Source organism: Aquarana catesbeiana, linkage group LG09 (assembly GCF_042186555.1).
Source record: "Aquarana catesbeiana isolate 2022-GZ linkage group LG09, ASM4218655v1, whole genome shotgun sequence".
Lineage (NCBI taxonomy): Eukaryota > Metazoa > Chordata > Amphibia > Anura > Ranidae > Aquarana > Aquarana catesbeiana.
Window position 1 is genome coordinate 46,048,868 of NC_133332.1, and position 20,484 is coordinate 46,069,351.

The 20,484-nt window shown below is 42.6% G+C and overlaps 1 protein-coding gene across 1 annotated transcript in view; it reads right to left on the minus strand.

Moving 5' to 3' along the window:
- Nucleotides 1-5: 5 nt before the first annotated feature.
- SLC44A4 (solute carrier family 44 member 4) overlaps nt 6-20,484 on the minus strand; it is a 67,266-nt gene continuing 46,787 nt past the window's right edge. The window contains exons 12-21 of the mRNA XM_073598421.1: nt 20,236-20,328; nt 18,250-18,352; nt 16,331-16,596; nt 14,397-14,491; nt 11,946-12,049; nt 8,751-8,824; nt 8,370-8,440; nt 7,199-7,293; nt 6,466-6,550; nt 6-4,402 (exon numbers count right to left, since the gene is read on the minus strand). Of these exons, the coding sequence (XP_073454522.1) occupies nt 4,275-4,402; nt 6,466-6,550; nt 7,199-7,293; nt 8,370-8,440; nt 8,751-8,824; nt 11,946-12,049; nt 14,397-14,491; nt 16,331-16,596; nt 18,250-18,352; nt 20,236-20,328 (1,114 nt within the window). The 3' untranslated portion in view covers nt 6-4,274. The remainder of the gene's footprint in view (nt 4,403-6,465; nt 6,551-7,198; nt 7,294-8,369; nt 8,441-8,750; nt 8,825-11,945; nt 12,050-14,396; nt 14,492-16,330; nt 16,597-18,249; nt 18,353-20,235; nt 20,329-20,484) is intronic.

Below are 20,484 nucleotides of genomic sequence, written 5' to 3' on the forward strand. Positions count from 1 at the left end.
AGGCATTTTATTAATCAGTTTATTTAGCTCTTATAAAATAGTCCTTCCTCTGTATATCTATACAAACAAATATACAGCATTATGTACATGCATGTAAACTATAAAATCTGATTCGGTACAAAAACTATAATCAGCTGATAAAAATCAGTTCATACATACTATATAAAATTATATTCAGCCTAAAGTGCAATCCAATGATATCTATGGGTCAAGTTGGCCCCTTTGGTTGCTTTGTAGATGGCCCTCCATTTATTTTGACATTGCTGAACTCTATTTAAAAAATATACATCTATGAAGGCCTGCTTGGATGATTTGAAATAAAAACAGCATTGGATAACCCTACATAAAACAGCATATCAACATCATATCGATATAGCTCTCCCTATATATAAATAATATATTTCTTTGTTAATAGCATCTAGGGATCACCGTAAGACAGCCATCTTGAAAAGTTCACTCCCAATCATGGCTGTATATTAGGGTACTTGAAATACATTCCAAATTGTGGCACTTTATATAGTCAACAAGAAAAAAAGATGTAATATGTGGATTAAAAGTGTACCTACAGCCAAAACCTTCTTTTTGGGCAGAATAGAGAAGGATAAAAACCTCGCCAAGTTAAGATTTTTCCTTTTAGGCTTGGTTCACACTAACCAAATCCAAAGTTGCACAATTTTCAGTGCAACTTTGGAGTCCGACTTTTGACACGACTTTAATGCCAGAGAGAGTGTAAAAGTCTTATCAAAGTAGTGCAGGAGCCTTTTCTGAAGTCAGCAACTTCGGTAGTGTCCATTAGAACAGCTCTCAGAGAGATATACATGGCATTTCACGTCCTGCGACTTTGGGTCTGACAAGTCACATCCTAAGTCACAGGGGTGTGAACCGAGCCTAATGCCGCGTACACACGAGCGGACTTTACGGCGGACTGGATTTCGTCGGACAATTCGATGTGTGTGGGCTTCAGCGGACTTTGTTTTCTCAAAAGTTGGACGGACTTAGATTTTAAACTTGTTTAAAATTTATCCGTTGAAATCGAGTCCGGTCGAAAAGTCCGCTCGTCTGTATGCTAGTTCGACGGACAAAAAGGCACGCTAGGGCAGCTATTGGCTACTGGCTATGAACTTCCTTGTTTTAGTCCGGTCGTACGTCATCACGTACGAATTCGACGGACTTTGGTGGATTGTGTGTAGGCAAGTCCGTTCATTCACAAAGTCCGTCGGAAAGTACGTCGAAAAATCCGCCGGGCAAAGTCCGCCGTAAAGTCCGACCGTGTGTACGCGGCATTACTCATTGTCCCAGAGACAACCTATGCACGGGACAAGAAGTGAAGGAAAATCTCTTGAAACAGCAACAAAGAAAAAAATATTTTTTAGTTAAAACCTAACTCAAGGGTTTCATTTCATTTTAAATGGTTCATTTGGACCAATCTGGTTCAAATTAACAATTTCCTTTTGCTAAGAAATGCTCTTGCGGTAAACGCTGTATAAAATGGTGTGTAACATACAGTATACAGCCCTGTGTTCCGAAAGGAGTACAGGGCATCCTGCTCCCAGAAAAAAATCTAGTCAAGCTGAGTGCCGTTCAGCCATTCACAGGAAGCCTTGTAATTTTATCCATGAATAAAAGGGGTCCTCTGATTGGCTGTGACAGATCAGCACTCAGCCTGACGCAGTTTTGTTTCTGGAACAGGACCGGAAGTTCCTGTACTGTTGCTGGAACACAGCACTGTATACTGTATGTATACAGCGCTACAAACAATTTTATACAGCCCTGACAGTGGGTACATTCTTTGGTAATGGAAATAGTTTGTTTGAACCAGCTTGGTCCAAATGAACTATTTTAACTTTAAATGAAACTTGGAGTGAAGGCTTTAAGTAGGGCACGTTAGAATCTCTGTCAACTTTTTTTATTACTGTCTCTTTCCCTGTTGAAGATTTTCCCTCACTTCCTCTCTGGCAAAAGGTTGTCCCTAGAACAGAAATTCAGGGAAAACCTCCATAATTAAGCCCCAGACAGCAGTTCTAACCTGTCCCATTCTATCCAAAATTAAAAAAAAAAAAAAAAACTTAAAAAAGGAGAAGTACAGCCAAAGCTCATTTGGCTGTACTTCTATGGATTACAGGATTTCAGTTTGTTTTTCATTCCTGTGACTCGTTTTCAGCACACAGCTGAAGCCTGCTGACGTCACAGAGCTGGTCCAGGCTCGGGGAAGATCACAACAATAAGGTCAGGATCCACCCAGATGCCTGGACCAGCCTCTCAGGGAGCTGCTGAGAGCCTGAGCCGGCCACTCCCGCCCAATCCACAGCCCAGCGCTCCAGTGAGCGCGGAGAGGGGAGGGGGTGAAACAGAGTGGAGAGCTATGACTGACAGTTACCAGGTCTCTGCTCAGGGAGCTGTGAGAACCGAGCGATCGGCGGTATTTGGTTGCTCGGTGTTAGAGCTGGCGGAGGTCCAATGCTGCATCCACCTAGGTAGGTATGATTTGGGCAAAAAAAACTCCATACTTTTCTTTTAAAAGTAGTACATTTGGTCGAAGCATCAGTGCTGAATTTCCCTTGACCCCTGTTTTTTTCTTATTGTCATTTGTGCCTCATTGGGTAGTTTTTAGTTCACTTTCTGTTCTGTTGACACAACAGGAAGTGGGAGAGAAATCACCTCTTAGGCAAGATCACCATTACTTCCAATTCTGGGGAAACTCTGAATTTTAACATTTCCTCTCATTTTTTGTCCCGATGACAATGGTCACCAGGAGAAATAGAGAAGCTGAATTTTCCTAGTGGGGACACAGACAATAGAAACCTGTTGGACATTCCAGTCCTCCCACGCAAAACAGGACTAAGAAAGAAAAAAAACAGTTTTGGCTTTAGATACACAATAAAAGGGAAAAAAAATGGGTAGTACACGTTACATTAAAATCAGGCATTATGCACCTACATCAAAGGAGGTGGCCATTCCCAGTGCTTAGGACAACAATGCCACAAATGCCTCTTAGAGCAATAAGGCCCACTCAAGAAATGTGTCTTCCAATATACAAGGAAACAAGTAAATTTATAACAAGTGAGAAATAAAAAATACAAGACAACTGCTTGTAACGTATTAATATAAGGCACAACAGGAAGCCATGTGTAATCCACATTCACAGTTAGGAGGTCACTGAAGATTAATGAGGCACTTTGCCAAATGCTTCTCGCTCCAACACACATAGCTAAATCACAGCATTTGGGACCAAAGGAAAACGTTGGCCATGTTCAAGAATTCTCCTACAGCATATATCAATAGGTTATTGGCTTGTTTAGGTGGATCCACCATATTGCCAAAAATGGACACCTGACCATCACCTACACTATACGGCCAAAAGGATATGAACTCCCCTTCAAATTTTAGACTTCATGTGCTTCTAGTGACAGGTATTGTTAATGCCACAGCATACAAAGACATTTTAGACCATTTGTGTGCTACTACCCTTGTTGTAACAGTCTGGGGAAGACCCTTTTCTGTTCGAGCATGACTGTGTACAGAGCCAGCTCCATAATATTGGATGTGGAAGAACCCATGTGGCCTGCACATAGCCCTGACCCCCACCCTACAGAACACCTTTGAAATACATTTCAATGCTGATTGTGAGCCAGGTGTTCTCATCCATCAATACCTGACCTCACAAATTATGTTTTTTGGGTGAATGGGCACACATTTACACAGACAACCTCCAAAATATTTTGGAATATCTTTTCAGAAGAGTGGAGGCTCTTATAACCATCATTCCATATAAATGTATTTGGGTTTGGAATGGAATGTCCTACAAATGTATACAGGTGTGATGGTCAGGTATCCCCAAACCTTTTGGCTATATAGTGTATATTGTTAGATTATTAATATGCTTCTGTAGGCCTTACATGTTGTGTTGCTGGCAAAAACCACATTCTTTGTCAAAAAGACCCAGGCTTTGGTCAATTTCAACTTCTTATAGGTCTGGTGAAACAGTAAACAGATCTTCCCTTTCATTGGCCCGCGTAGCTGGCTTTAAACCCTTCCTGTTGGATTATGACACTACTGAAATGTAAAAAAAAAAAGGAGGGGTACTTTGACTATTGCCAGCCCCAGAAAAGTGATTGGTCACTGGATACAAATCAAAAAGGATGAAAAATAAAATCAGCAGCAATTCTCAGCCTGCCTGCTAGCCAGGAAGCAGGACAGACTGGGAAGATTCTCGTCAGTCTGAGTGTGGAATGGTGAAAATCCCGCAACCGTTCTGTTCGGAAAAATACCGATCATTATTTCTTCTTCTTCTTCTTACCCTCGGCCTCAGGCGGTCGATTTTTCTTGTTAAGGATCTTCATGAGAGATTTAGGCATGTAGTATGGCTTCTCTGCAGATCCATCGTTCCTTTCTAAGTCTTCCACTGGAAAAGAAAATATAATCTGTAACTAAGAGCACCAGAGCTCAAGGAATATGGATGATGCCATTGCTGATAAGTAGAGATGGGTGAAATCAACATTCATTGAAAAGCAATGAAGTCTATGAGTAAGGTAAAATTAAAGAGGAACTATGAGTAAAATCAAAAGGATGTACATGATGCAGCCTGGCACCAGCATTAAATCAGATGAAAGACATCAGCGTTTAAAGCCATAATGACAAGTATGAAAGCGTCTTCTCTTATTTATTCTCTGTAAACAAAACATTATGAAAACCCTCCAAAGTCGCTTTTGTATTTTAGATTTTGCTGAAGTTCCATAATTTCTACCTTCTCATCCTTTCAAAAGCTGGGGGCAGAGACTCCATAAGAAGATCTCCTGTTGGCAATCAAGCTGGGTGGGGGGGGTTCAGTCTGTGATGTTAGAAGCTGATTACAGGTTTTCTTGTTAAAAAAAAAGAAGCTGATTACAAGTATGATGTGCTTTGGCACACTGCACTGTAAGTCCCGTTGGAGGAAGCAGGGACACAAACTGACCACGCTAGCACAGATCTGCTACCATGCTTAGTGTGGCTAGGCAGTACTTCGCACTAAATGGGCCTGGCAGGATCACCAGGTGTTTAATGAAGATTCAACTTCCTACATTAGTAAGAGTAAACAGTATGCTGACTGAGTGATAGCGTAATGTATTCCCAAACTTTGAAAATGAAGGTATACATACACTAAACAGCAGTATTTGTTTTTTCCCATAAAACAGTTTTATTGCCAGCTGATCCTGCCAGTGGAAAAATAGCACCAGGTAAATTTTTAAAGGCAGTATAGAGCAAAGTATTTGTTTTCTTTCCCTACTTTACTGTGCATTTTAAAGTGATACTAAAGTCTTTTTTTTTTGTTAAAAATAACAAACATGTTATACTTCCCTTTCCTGTGCAGTAGATTTTCCACAGAGCAGCCCCGATCCTCCTCTTCTCGGGTCCCCCACCGGTGCTCCTGGCCCCTCCCTTCTGTTGAGTGCCCCCACAGCAAGCAGCTTGCTGTGGGGGCACCCTAGCCGAGCCACAGCTCCCTGTGTCCATTCAGACACGGAGGCCCACCTCCTTTCTCTCCTCATTGGCTGACTGACAGAGCCAATTGTGCCACGCTGCTGTCTCAGGCAATGAGGAGGGGAGTCCTGGGCAGCCGAGACACTCCTGCAACAGCGATGGATCTATGTGAAGTTCAGGTAGGTATTAGGAGGGACTGCTGCACACAGAAGGCTTTATATCTTAATGCATAGAATGCAATAAGATAACAAAAAAAAACTCCTGCCTTTACAACCACTAATATTTTACATATAACAAAATACACAAATGCATTTTTGTGTAATGTCTCTTGAAAAACCAACACTGGTCTATTTTTTTGGATGTCTCCCTAGAGGTAAAAAAAAAAATAAAGCGGCTCTGGATGCAATATTCACCTTTAATTTGGAACTACAAAACTGGAAGCCTGAGTGTAGGGTGTCAGGGTGTCGGGGACCCTTACTAACAGTGTACTGATGCAGAAAGCAGCACTGTCATCACATCAGCCTTACTTTCTGCATCATCCAGGATTGCCCAACGCTGTGAGGGAGAGGACCCTGTAACACCACATTAGAAGTCTGGAGACTTCAGAAAGAGACAAGTAGAGAAAAAAAAAAAAGCATATAAAACTATAACCCGAGGGGGGCATGGAGCCCAGAGTTGGCCTTTAAATTTTTAATCTTACTATTTTGTTACTGGCTTCAGTGTTCCATGACCTTAAAAAAAAAGTATGCATATTAGAAAAGGCAAAGTAAAGTCCTTATCTGTATCCTTTTTCTGAGTCCGTGGCTCAAAGTATTAAAGCCAGAGGGTCACCATGACAGAAGCAGACAAGTAGCATTTTCAGAATGAGAAGTCGGCAATGGTCACCACCATGCTTCAACAGGGAAAGGTTTCCTTTGAGCTAAGCACAGAGCACCTCTTTGCGGTCAGTTGATAACATCTATAATTTTTAGAGGTTCAGTATATTGAACAATGAGCCTGTATACTTACAGAAGCAGAGGAAAAGGGTGTCCACACACATGTTGTACACACTAAAGAAGCCCTGAGAAATGATATATGATCCAACGACCACCGTCTGCAAGGAAACATATGAACACTTAACGCTTGCTCTAAATCACCTTCATAATGTATTGTTTTCCCTGCCATCACAGGTACACAATTAAATGGGCCATTTCAAAACCAAACTGGGGTAGTCACTGATATTAATGTAGGATTCCTGTAAAAATGTATTATAGTTGGTCCCTTCTAAATAAATAACATTCAGCATTCCACAACATTGAGTCCCACTCAAACCCATGAATGTTAGATATGATTGTGAGTGTACTGCCTTGTATTGTTTTAAGCTGGCTACGTATTATACACATTTTCTTGTTCAATTTCCTTTAGATTTACCATCAACTATGTAGTGCATGCGCCTGCCTGATTGCATACAATTTTAAAGTGTTTAGGTGTGACCTCATATTATATGGTTTCGGTAAATCTAAAGGAAAATTGTAGAAGAAAATTGAGTAGCCAGCTTTAAAGTGTCTGTGAAGAGAACTGTCTCAGACATGTCCATTTCCTTAGCAATTCCTCATGCAAATCAATACAGATAATGACCTCTGGAGAGTATAGAAATGAAACGATGTGATGGATATGAAGCACCAAGGACTGTCTGGGACAGGATAAGGCCCACGCAATCCCTCTTGCCATAGCCTCACTGTGCTTCCTTTTTAATGCTCACCAAGATTGGAATCCAGTAATAGTTCAAAGTTGGAGACTTGAAGGCATCACCTGGAATTGGCAGTCGACCAGAAAAGAAGAAAAATGCCAGGACTCCTGAGAAGTGCAAGAGAGAAATTTTTCATGACAATTTGGGAGGTACACAGCAAAAGATGGGAAGAGGGACACAGGGGAAAAAGAATAAAAAACACAAGAATTGGGAATGGATAAAGAAAGATGGGGGCAGCTGGGGCATTATGGAGGCGGCTGGCACCATGCCACTTCAAACTCCCCCTCCTCCAGGTTCCATTCCCTCTACAACCTCCATCATTATAGTACTGGTAGGGTGAAGGTGTGTGGTGGCACCATGGGGCTTGTTCAGTAAATCAGGATAATTATAGCTCTGAAAGTCCAAGTATATCAAGTGAGATGCATCACATTAGGAAAGGTTAACACCACATTTTATAAAGGTGAAGCCCCTGGTGGGTACATAGGTTTTTCTTGACAGAGCCCACAGTCCATAGTAATGGGCAAGGAAATGCAGTAGTGGTGAAGAGAGAAAGATATTAGTATTCTGTAGAAAAAGGCAGTAGCTTAGGAGAAGAGCAAAAGGAATTGTGACAGCACTTGTGGCATCCCGAAAATAGGAAGACCATGGGAAATTAAATATAGAGCATGCTGGCAACACCTGCAGAAGAGGGCATGTGGAAAGGTAGAAGCTCTCCTATTGGATAGAGGGTATGGTAAAAGGATGACACATGTTGGACAGAGGAAGTGGGAGTAAGTGACAGATGGAGGGAATGAGAGAGGGTGCAAGACACACAGGACAGAGGAAATAGAGGAGAGTAACACATGTAGGAGGGAGGGAATGAGAGAGAACAATACACGTAGAACAGCGTGTCTGGTAGGGATTGGCAACAACACAATGGGGGGTCATTTACAAAAACAGGAGCACACAGAATCTGGTGCAGTTCTGCATAAAAAACAATCAGCTTCCAGGTTTTATTGTTAAAGTTTTACTGAACAAGCTAAAGTTTGAAGCAGATTGATTATTATGTACACCTGCACCAGATTATGTGTGCTCCTGTTTTAGTAAATAACCGCCAATGCTTCTATAAAGCTGGTGGCACCTATGATGAAGACCCTCTACAAAAAGTGACAAAAGAAACAAGAACATCAACTACAATTCTCACCAACTCCTCCTACAACAATCAGCTTCCCAAAGAAAATGAGAAGGTCGGTCACTTTGTCCAGAACGACCACCCTGTGAAGACCAAAGCGCAAATTACAAAATGTCCAACGTCTTAAAACATGCAAACTGCATACCTGAAACACGCCAAACATGAAAGCCGGACAGAAGCTCTGCACACACAAAGGAACAAAAGCATGCTTAAAAAAAAAATCTCATGCATGTCACAGACAACATACCAATCCACACACTTACTCACAGGTCCTATCAGCCAATGACAGACATCAATTCCAGGGACACATGGCCCTGCACAGAGCGCAGCAAAGACAATGAAGCATTATCTAATAACATAGTATAGTAAGCGCATGTGTGTGTCTGTGTTCACCTCACAATGTTCCGCATCAGCAGCTTGAAAGCGTTCTTGGCAGAAACACAAAAATTCTTTCCATAAACTGCAATCTGTGTTGGAAAAATAAGGAAAATTCCATCAAATTATTTAAAAAAAAATGTAATTACACAAATTATTCACCAACATAAGTGAGTTAAAGGCAGAACAATGTTTTTTGTGCTTTTTAAATTATTGTTACTTACATACATGGGCTTTACGCTTTATCCAGTAATTAACAAGTTGTGGACTTGGGGTGTTTGATATACACCCTAAAAGTCGTCATTCTAAAGAGTTAAGGTGTACATGGCATGTTCTGCTCCTCTACCTCACCTGAAACTCTCTGGTCATAAGAACTGGCAAGTCCAGGCTGTCATTTTAACAGCCATGTCACGCCATATACTACAGAAGTGGCTGTAGCTGCTCCTGTGTAAACTTGGAGCCCTTTCACACACTGGGGCGGTGGGGGCGGTAGCGGTAATGTGCCGCTAGTTTTAGCGACGCTTTGGTGTGGGAGCAGGGCGCTTTTAAACCCCTAGAAGGGGTTGAAAAGGGGTTAAAAGCACACGTGTAGCGCTGCTGCCCATGCATTCCAATGGGCAGGGGCGGTGGAGTATACACCATTTGCAAACCGCCCCAAAGATGCTGCTTGCAGGACTTTTGTAAAGTCCTGCAAGCGCACCGCCCCAGTGTGAAAGCACTCAGGCTTTCACACTGGGACTGGAGATGAGGCATTTTTTAGGAGATTTAAAGGCGCTATTGTTAGCGCTAAAGCACCTGAAAACCCCCCCCCAAGTGTGAAATGGGTCTAAGGCAGGCCATACAAGGGTCAAATTTACAAAGAATTTTCTTTTCATTCGAATTTCGCACCATTAGTAGGCTGCAGCAACAGCCGATCTTTGTACGGCCATCGTATTTGCGTAATTGGACATGTTGGAAATTTTTTGAAAAACAAACGATTTTCTAATCAATGATGGGAGAATCGTGCGAGAAATGTAATCGAAAAAGAAATACGCATGCGCAAGAAAGAAAATTCACGGAAAAAAAAAAAAGAAGATGCCCAGCCACAAATTCTTTTCTGTAGCAACATGAGGAGAAATTGAAGGCTTAGTTGGTCGAATTTCTAAATCAATGGTGGCACCATGGGATCACAAAACGCACAAAATTTCTGATTTTCAAAAGAAAATTCTTTCGAAATCTGACCATGCATGGCCAGCCTTATACTCACAGAATAATGACGGCAGGGTCAACAAGAATTACAATGTAGCAACATTATTATTGCTACATTTGTAACTTTTAATTTCTGGCTCATTCATAGTAGATCAAAGGGGAGACGTTTACTCTGCATATGCTTTTTAGTTAATGCAACTTTAATATAAAAAAACAATTTTAAAATGTGCTCCTAATTAACCCTAAACTCCAAAAATAAAGAATTGCCCAAGTAGTACCCTGAAAAATGTTGATTTTTGTCTGGAATTCCTCCAGAAAAATAGCAGAGCACTTCCTGGCATGTGAGTGGGTCCAGGCTCTCCTGTACCTCCTGCCTCATACATGTATCTACACAGTATGATAAAGACACCACTGCCTCTGACTGCTAGTCTCAGCAGATTTGAAATGAGATTTGGTAATGTCCCTGTGCTGCTCACTATTCTCTATGCAGGAGGCTCCAACATGAGGAAGCCAAAACCCTGCCTCTACCAAGATGGCCGCCTCCACACAGGGACACAGTGCAGAACAGGGCATAGTAAGTCAGTAATGGAGAAAGATCAGCTTGAGGGAGACCATAGATAGTATTGTGGACTAGACCTTTGCCCTCCACCTGCCATATTTTGGACAGAGCTTCCAGAGTTTGGTTCCTCTGTAGTAAACTTTAAAGTCCCAATTAAAGTGGATCTTCACTGCACCTGAGCACCACAAACCAAAAACACAAATTAATTTCATTTTATTATTCAAAGCAAACTCCCCCACCCATCTATGTCTCCATACTTTATTTTGATGAGAAATAACTTCAAAAAACACCCCCTAGCATTTCTAGCTGTGGCCATCTTGAGTAAGGGCAGATGATTCATGTAGCATTTACTTCCTGGAATCCATCTGCCCTTAGCTCAAGCATGCATGCAGAAGAGTGTGCTTAGCTGAGAAAACCCCTCCTCCCCTCCTGAAGACTCCTGGGATGTATGACATAATTTTCCTAGGCAAGAAATCAGGAAGTAACTAAAAAAATGTACAAAAAAAAAGTTTAGAATAAGTAAATAGGATATACTTTCCTATCTATTTACTAATGGTAACAGCATAAGGATTATTAAAAACAATGTTGATTAGGAGAGTGAAGTTCCACTTTAAGACTTTCCCTTTCTCCCCATGTCTATTATTTTTGTGCTGATTACTTTATTTCTATTTTTTACCATTAATGTTTTTTGTTTTTTTTTGTTTTAACCACTTTCTGACCGCCTTCCGCAGATATACTGCGGCAAGGCAGCTCGGCTGCGCAAACCGACGTACTTGTACATCGATCTGTGCATGAGATAGTGTGGGCGGCGCATGCTAGGGGAGCTCCGACTCAATGTCCGCCGGCCACCTGCGATCGGGGTACAGAGAGGCAGAACAGGGATCTGCCTATGTAAACAAGGAGGATCCCCGTTCTGATAGGGGGCAACATGGGGATCTGCTGTCCCTAGTGATCAGCAACAGCGATCTCTGTGTTGTCCCAGTGAGCCCATCCCCCACACAGTTAGAAAAAAAAAAAAAGTGACACTAAATTCTGGATTAAAAAGAGAAAATTCTATTTAAAGCGGAGCTCCACCCTAAAGTGGAACTTCTGCTCATCGGATTCCTCCCCCCCTCCGAGGCCACAATTGGCACCTTTCAGGGGGGAGGGGGGTGCAGATACCTGTATAATACAGGTGTTTGCACCCACTTCCAGGAATAGCTAGCCACAGATGCCGCCCCCCCCCCCGTTGTGTTCTGGGAAACACACAGTTCCCACAACACAACGGGGACCAGTGAAGACGCGCAGCGCGACTCGCACATGCGCAGTAGGGAACCGGGCAGTGAAGCCGCAACGCTTCACTTCCCGATTCCCTGACTGAGGATGGCGGCGGGGGCAGCCGAGAACCGAGTAATTGCTCGTCATCTGCTGTCGACATCGCGGGCACCCTGGACAGGTAAGTGTCAATTTATTAAAAGTCAGCTTACCATGATGTATGCATTGCGGTTTAGGAATTTGATGAACTTCTCCAGACACCAGAAGCAGCACTTCAGGCAGCACATGAGGAATCGGATGCAAGGATTCTGCGCTCCTAGTAGACAGAAATGGCAACACACACATGAGCAATTACTGGTTTAATAATGTCAATACTACCAGTGACACATCACTGACATTTACTTTAACACATTTTGATAACTCTTCCTGAACTTAACGCTGAACTCCGGGCACAAAGTGTTTTTATATTTCTCATTAGCCACAAAGGAAATAATTCCACTTTGTGTGTACCAAAAGAGTTTTGGGAGGGGCCCATCAGGCTCCACCCACTACATGCTGCCTAAAAAAAATGCAACTAGAGGGGGCGGAGAGAAGACCAGTCACCCTGCACAAGGAGAGTGCGCAGCAGTGACAGGTCTTTATTACAGGAGGGAAAAGTCTCACCAGTGGCGGGCGCAGCCCCCCATCCATGCGTCCGGCCCCCTAATCTACATGCAGGATGAACGGATTCCAATGGGTGGGGGTGGGGTGGTTTGAAGCACATGATTAGAGCCAGAGGCTCTAATAGGCTTTAAAAAAGGATGGGCTTGGGGCACAGAGCACTCAGACCACCCAGTTGTATGACAAAAGCGAATGAATATTGTCACACTGATCCTCCTCCTGGCCCATCAGGAGGCGGGTCCTGAGACCCGTCACCCAATTGGTTGAAAGGATAGGCGATCCTGATGCCGCCGTGATGCAGAGGAGACACGATAGAAGCCGCTGCCCACCCGCAACGTAGATGGGGTAAGTGCCTAGATGACCAACCGCAAGAGCCCTCCCGGGGGGGCAGGTGACCCGACCAACAGCGAGGGGTGGTGTGCCCCCGGCCGCTACTGAGTCTCACACTGGATCGCAGAACTGGAAGAAATACACAGAGCACACCAACAGACTCCCCCCCTTCAAAAATAGATCCCCTCCAGTGACAATAGATCCCCCCAGCAGCCAGCATCAACAGACCCTGCAGCGCACCCCTTGCCATTACATACATTCAGTGCGGGAGGTGCCGGAACTGCGTTCCTCTACGTTCCTGCTGAAAAAATCCCATTGGGGAGATTTCTCTGGTCTTCTTAACTACAGACTCAACAGAAAGTGAGTGGAAATTCCCTCTTAGGCAGTTTCACCAGGACATGTGTCACCATTGGAAAACTTTCCCTCTATTCCTGTTCCAGTGACAATTGTACAATCTTGGATTTCCCATCACTTTTTATATCAGTAATAAATGTCCCTGGGTCAGAGAGAGTGAAGCTACCCCAGTAGGGTACAGACGGCAGTAAAACCTGATCACGGTTATAACCATTCCCCAGTCTATCTACAGCTTTAAAAAATGTGGCTTTAGAGAAAATACAAAACAGGTCACGTCTATGTGACTACTGTATCATTGGTCAAAGGCCGCCCCGGTTGTCAGGAAATTCAGCACCATGCAATGAAATTCCTGGCAGCACACAATCTTCCACCAATCATTGTACAAGAGAGGGAGGCTGTAACCACTGACCAATCTCAAGGAATTTTGTTTTTTTACAAGTCTATGAAAAATAAACAGCAAAATTAACCCATATCATTTAAAGGTAAATCTTTAGCTTTGAATAGAGTAAGGAAGGGTTAGAACACCCGTCAGGCTTACATTGCTGTGACCCCACTGGGGACATTCAACCTTTCGCCTGTCACCGGGAGAGTTGGTAAAGGTAAATTAAACGAATTGTCACCAGAACAAGAATAGAGAGAACATTTTCCAATGGGGACCCTTGTTCTGATGACAACCAATATGGAATTTCTATTATTTTGGAGACGGTTTTCGCTTATTTCCTCTTGTTTCTGCAGGACAGGAAACTCAAGGAAATTCTCTCCACGGGTTCCAAAAAAAGTCTGACGGCGTTTAAACCCTCCCATACTCTATCCAGTTTTTTTTTTAAGTTTTTTTTACTTTAGATGTACTTTAAAGCGGAGTTCCACCCAAAATCTGATCCCCCCCCCCCCCTGATGCCACAATTGGCACCTTTCGGGGGAAGGGGGACAGGATTTCTGTCTTTGATAGGGATCCTTTCCCACTTCTGGGAGCCTCAGCCGCGACTATTGACGTCACAGCTGGGGCTCCCTCCTCATAGGAGAGAGGAGCGGAGGCCTTGCGCATGCGCAGTAGGGTTCCCAGCGTGAAGCCGAAAGGCTACACTGCCGGGTACCCTTACCCACAATGGTGGCGGCAGCACTCGACAGCTGATGGAAACATCAGCGGAGGTGCCAACATCGTGGGACTCCAGGACAGGTAAGTGTCCTATTATTAAAAGCCAGCAGCTGCAGTATGTGTAGCTGCTGGTTTTTAATTTTTTTTTTTTTGGGCGGACCTCCACTTTAAGGTCTTATTCATATTTCTCAGGAAAGGTTACAACAGCAAGACAAATGATTACCTTTCAGCTTGTGGTCCAGATATTCGAGAATGATTCGGATCATCTGGACAATAGTGAGAATGAGGGAACCAAAAGCCAAGGATCCTGTATGATACCTGGGGGAGACATAAGAGCCAGGTGGTTATTGATAAATACTGTATGCGATATGTAATACCCGCCATTTACCGGATCTGCACCAGCTGAAAACCTGCGCCTTCATAAGGATGTTTTACCAAATTGCTTTCTTTCTGTCACAGTGAACATGGTGCCACCTTAGGACAGAAAGTGGGAAAATACCACTGGCATATTGGCAGGATCAACAAGTCATAAAAATATGTTACAATAGGACACCTTAGAAAAAAAATAAAAATAAAAAAAAATTCTGTGTACAGCGAGTACGCCAGACGCGGTCACTGACAGGGAATTGCTAACAATGCTGAATGATCACATGATCGGGAACCATACTGGTTAATATTTGATGTGGCAGCGAAGCAAGGCATGTGTACAGATATAATACAAATAACACCCGACCCTCTGGGATGCTAATGACAAGCTGCTGCCTTTGGTGTGTCAAACACAGTTCAAATAAATCCAGTTCAAAACCATAATACATATATATCTAATCTATCATATACATGTTGTGTTTTTTTTTCAGCAGGCGGTTGGCTTTCTAATGAAAGCATTCTGAGTAGCTCATGAGCTCCTGGATTGCTTTCAGAAGCGGCGGGAGGCGACGTCCCCCCTCTCCTGCTACTCGCCTGTGTTTCTTGGGCTTACCGTTTTTACCGGTGCCCCCAAGAAATGATGAGACGGTTTGGCCGGCTGGTCACAGAGGTTAACAGATTCCAGGTTGTCTTTAATCGCCTGTATGGCCTTGGAGGACCAGAGCGACCTCATGACGTCACTTCAGGTACAGGGTGGAAGTAAACATTTTTTTTGTTATCTTTTGCTTTTAAAAGGTAAAGAAGAGATTTGGGGTCTTTTTGACCCAAGATATCTCCATATAGAGATTACCAGGGATGTTTACATTCCTTGTAATAGGAATAAAAGTGATCCAAAAAAAATGAAAAGGGACAGTGTAAAAAAATAAAAATAAATAAATAACAAAAAAAAAATAAAAATGTAAAGCTCCCCCTTCCCTTCATGCTCGCGCGCAGAAGCGAACGCATATGTAAGTCAATCTAAACAGATAACCTATTAAAATGTTTAAAGAGCACATATAGAGATTAAGTACCGTAGTTTGTCGCCATTCCACGAGCGTGTGCAATTTTATAGCGTGACATGTTAGGTATCCATTTACTTGGCGCAACATCATCTTTCAGATTTTACAAAACAATTTTTTTTTAAATTCATTAAAGTGTATTTTTCCCAAAAAAATTGCGTTGGGCAAATATAGTGTGATATAAAAAATTGCAACGATCGCCATTTTATTCCCTAGGGTCTCTGCTAAAATTTTATATATATCGCGCACAGGAAACCGACAAAGACCACAGGTGAGCGGGCTGGTTAAATACCCCCCGGGCTCCTCCTATAAATTCAGGCCACTATACTGGCCTTCATATATATATATATATATATATATATATATATATATATATATATATATACACACCGTGTATATATATATATATATATATATATATATATATATATATATATACATACACACACACATTATAATATATATATATATATATATATATATATATAAATAAATGTTTGGGGGTTATAATTATAGTTATATTATTTTCTAGCAAAAAAATACTGATTAAATTTGTAAACAAAAAGTGTCAGAAAAGGCTTAGTCTTCAAGTGGGATTGAAACTTTGCAGTGAAAGAAACAAGATAATACCTATGCAAGGGAGAGCTTACCTGTGGACTTTCTTAAGTTGGTAAGTGAAATATCACTTTTTTTTTTTGAGTAGTATTACTGTGCAGAAGATCTGCAGACCCACCTTAGTGTTCTCATAAAAGCAGCAGAGACAGGGAAGTAGGGGATGTCCTTAGGTTTGTGGAATGCCCAATAATAGGAGGCGAATGCTCCAGCCAGGACGCACTGACCCAAGGCAATGACAAAGTTAATGCACCATAGGAAACCAAAGACGTTATAAATCTGCAGGTTGAAGATGTTCGTCAGGACAAGGCCCTCTGTTTCGTACTTGTAGAAGACACACCGAACGTCAGGGCAGCTGGCATTTCTGTAATTGCTGGCGTTAAATGTCTACAGGAGAGGACATCAAATTAGAATGTCTAATGCCAAAACTTCATTTCACACTAATCACTCCCCTATCCTGTAACAACCATTCATCACCATCATCAGTGCTTTGATACTTTGACTGACAATTACTGCATCATGCAATATGGTACTCTAATTCATTTTATATCATACTTTTGAGACAATAGCTCTTTTGGGGGCATTTCATAACCAGTGGTTTATTGTTTACTATATAAAAAGAAAAAAGACCAACAATTAAAAAGAAAAAAAAAAAAAACCCACTTCCCTTCAAATCTGTTATATAACACATAAAATGAAAATGCGCTGGCCATCTCTTTTTTAGCCACAATGTTTTTGCAAATGAAGAAACATGCTGGTATTGACTGGGCTTAGAGATGGAGCTTGGGAATGGTGTACTAGATACAGAAGCATCAATGATCATACACAGAGGGAGGTGGTGGTGAAGGGGTTAATGTACAAGTTGCACACAGTGAGAGGATGGAGGTGAGGGGTTAAAATGCATTAGTTCCTCCTTCCTCTGTTGAAAGAGGAAGGGGCGGGCTCTCCAATGTGAACAGTACATGTTTTTTATTTGTGGTTGCTTGATTGGTCATCACAGCTATCACATGGTACAGAGCTGCTCACATCAGTCCTGTACCATGAGCCAGTAAGCAAATCTGTTCATTTCACAGCCATTATTGGGGACACTAGACGTCCAAGAGCTATTTCTGAAGTGCCAGTTAAAAAGGGCCCTCCAGAAATAGATAACTATCTCCCCAACATTTTTTTCTCTTTTTTTGTACACAAAAGGGCAGTAGGGAGGTGGTTAATGTTAATGAACAAGAAGAAAGAACACTCAGAGGTTTGCTTCATGCAAGATACACTATATTGCCAAAAGTATTGGGACACCTGCCTTTACACGCACATGAACTTTAATGGCATCCCAGTCTTATGCCCTGTACACACGATAGGATTTTCCGATGGAAAATGTGTGATAGGACCTTGTTGTCGGAAATTCCGACCATGTGTGGGCTCCATCACACATTTTCCATAGGAATTTCTGACACACAAAGTTTGAGAGCTTGCTATAAAATTTTCCGACAACAAAATCCGTTGTCGGAAAGTCTGATTGTGTGTACACAAATCCGACTCACAAAATGCCACGCATGCTCAGAATAAATTAAGAGATAAAAGCTATTGGCTACTGCCCCGTTTATAGTCCCGATGTACGTGTTTTACGTCACCGCGTTCAGAACGATCACATGCAAGACAAGTTTGAGCCAACATCCGTCGGAAAAAATCCATGGAATTTGTTGTCGGAATGTCCGATCAATGTCCGACCATGTGTACAGGGCATTAGTCCGTAGGGTTCAATATTGAGTTGGCTCCGCCCTTTGCAGCTATAACAGCTTCAACTCTTCTGGGAAAGCTGTCCACAAGGTTTAGGAGTGTGTCTATGGGAATATTTGACCATTCTTCCAGAAGCGCATTTGTGAGGTCAGGCAAAAGTAGTTTTGCTGGGCCTAGTACAAATACGGACAATAAATTATGCAGACATAGATGGCATCCCAAACAAACTGATCGCCAGAAAAATCTGTTTCCAGTTTAGGTTTATTGATGGTACACTGAATGGAAGAGAAGAGAGTGGAAGGGACTCACCATTGGATCACAGCTGTCATTTCCCGTTATGTTACCACATCCGGGAGTGCTGGCGTTTGTAACGGATACGATGAACATTGGTCCTCCTGCGGTTGCCAGATATCTAAGTTATGTTAAGGAGCCCTAAAGTAGAATTCTAGCTCTGGGCAAAACATTCAGAAACATTAACACAGTCCAGTTTTCTTTGTGTGCTTTGTAACAGACAATCCTATTTAATACCCATTCCATAACACAGATATTTAGTTACTATAGACGGCAACCCTCAAGTTATGATGAAAACTTAGGGACATTCCGGACATTGACAATAAAGCTTGGTCTCCGCCAGGGACAGGCTAGTTCAATTCAAAATCCTCAATGGGATGTACTTCACTCCCCATAGACTTCATAAATTAAAGTGTTACTAAACCTACAACAGTAAAATCAGTCTGTATATGCAGTAAAGCATGATTGTTATACTCACTGTGGAACCTAAGGGGTTAATCCTGCGCATTGTGTAAAAAAGCTGTTTGATTCTGCCCTTCTTTCACTGTCTCCAATCCATCTCCTCATAGTACAGCACCTTGGGGGCACTACATGCTCAGTTTGGTGTGTATTGTATTGTTTTTTTTGGGGGGGAGGGTGCATGTGATCAGCACAGGACCAATCAGCACTGTCTAGACAGAGGGTCAGGGGTCATGCAGCCCCATAGGACAGTCAGAGGAGAATGAAAACTCCTCCTACAAGCTTTAACCAGTGCTCAGCCAGACACTGATAGAAGTCAGAAGACTGCTTAAAGCAGAGCCCCACCAAAAAAATTGAAAGTCAGCAGCTACAAATACTGTAGCTGCTGACCTTTAATTTAAGGACACTTACCTGTCCAGGGATCCCGCGATGTCGGTACCCCAGTGGATTTTTCAAGCTCTCGGTTGCTGCCGCCTCCATTCCTTACGGCTTCACAGCCGGTCCCCTACTGCACATGCGTGAAGCACGCTGCTCTTTGTGAATGGCCAGGCGGTGGGGGAAGAAGGAGGGGGGGCTTAACTTCCGGGGGACCTCGCCGCAGCGAGGTCACCTGGAAGTGGGGGTGGGTACCTGTCAAAAACACATATCCGATCCCCCCAAAAGGTGCCAAATGTGGGGTGTGGGGTTGGAAGAAAGCAAACAAGCGGAGCTTTTCCTTTTGGGAAGCTTTAATACTGATGATGAGAAAAGGTATTTAGCTGTTTATATTTACTAAAATAATTGCATTTCCATGTTCTGTGTACTGTGGGAGACAAGATATAGTGAATGTAGGGTCCTGAGTTTAGTAACACTTTAAATCCAGCTCTGCCCCCTACATGTTGGCAGTGCCACCTAACAGATGGGGACTAGCTGGATCTCCCCCTCATATCACAGTTTTGGGCGGAAGTGTCCTATATCACCCTGGACCCCAAGCTTTGCCTTTTGGGCCTCTTTGAACCCATGGCCCCCACAACTGCTGAGAGAACGTCAGTGGGCCTCTTTCTTCACTATGCCAGGAAGTCGATCATGATGCATTGGGGAAAAAACAGCTGCCCCTACCATTACCTTGACCTCTGATCATCATTCCTTACCACCTATGAAGAAACAAACCTGAGCTTGTCCTGGAGGGATGCCGACTGTTGCGTGAGCTCATTTCTTGTTCCTTCCTTTCAGGCCTTTTTTTTTTCTTATTTTGTTTACGGTCAACTTGTTCTTTACATAAGTGGTCCCCCCTGCGGGGCGGTTGCCATTTTGAGTTTGTTCCTTTTATTCATTCATTTAAAAAATTGATTTGCAAAAAAAAAAATGACAAGGGGACTGTCACTTACACAAAAGAACCCTATTTAAGATAAATGTAAACAATGACAGCACTTTATTTCTTGCAAATGTGCGCACAAAGGAACTGAGAGACTGTGCACTCATTTGTATTTGTTTAGTACATAAGAAGGCCACTATGTCTGGGGGGATACGCAGTGTAATATTGTGACATAAAATACAGAAGGATACAGAGCGGTGATACCCCAGTATGCCACACAGACCACCAGAAGAACAAACGTGATCAGCGGATAGAACAGAGCAGACATGATGTGACCAATCGCCCTGAGGAGAGAGAGAGATCATAGAGTTACCATACTATTGCTCCTCTATATATGGTGACATTTTTTTTATGAGCCCTGGGCAGTACACATGTACAGAACGAAAAAATGCGTTTCGCTTTAATTAACTAATTTTGTTTAGTTAAAGGGGTTGTAAACC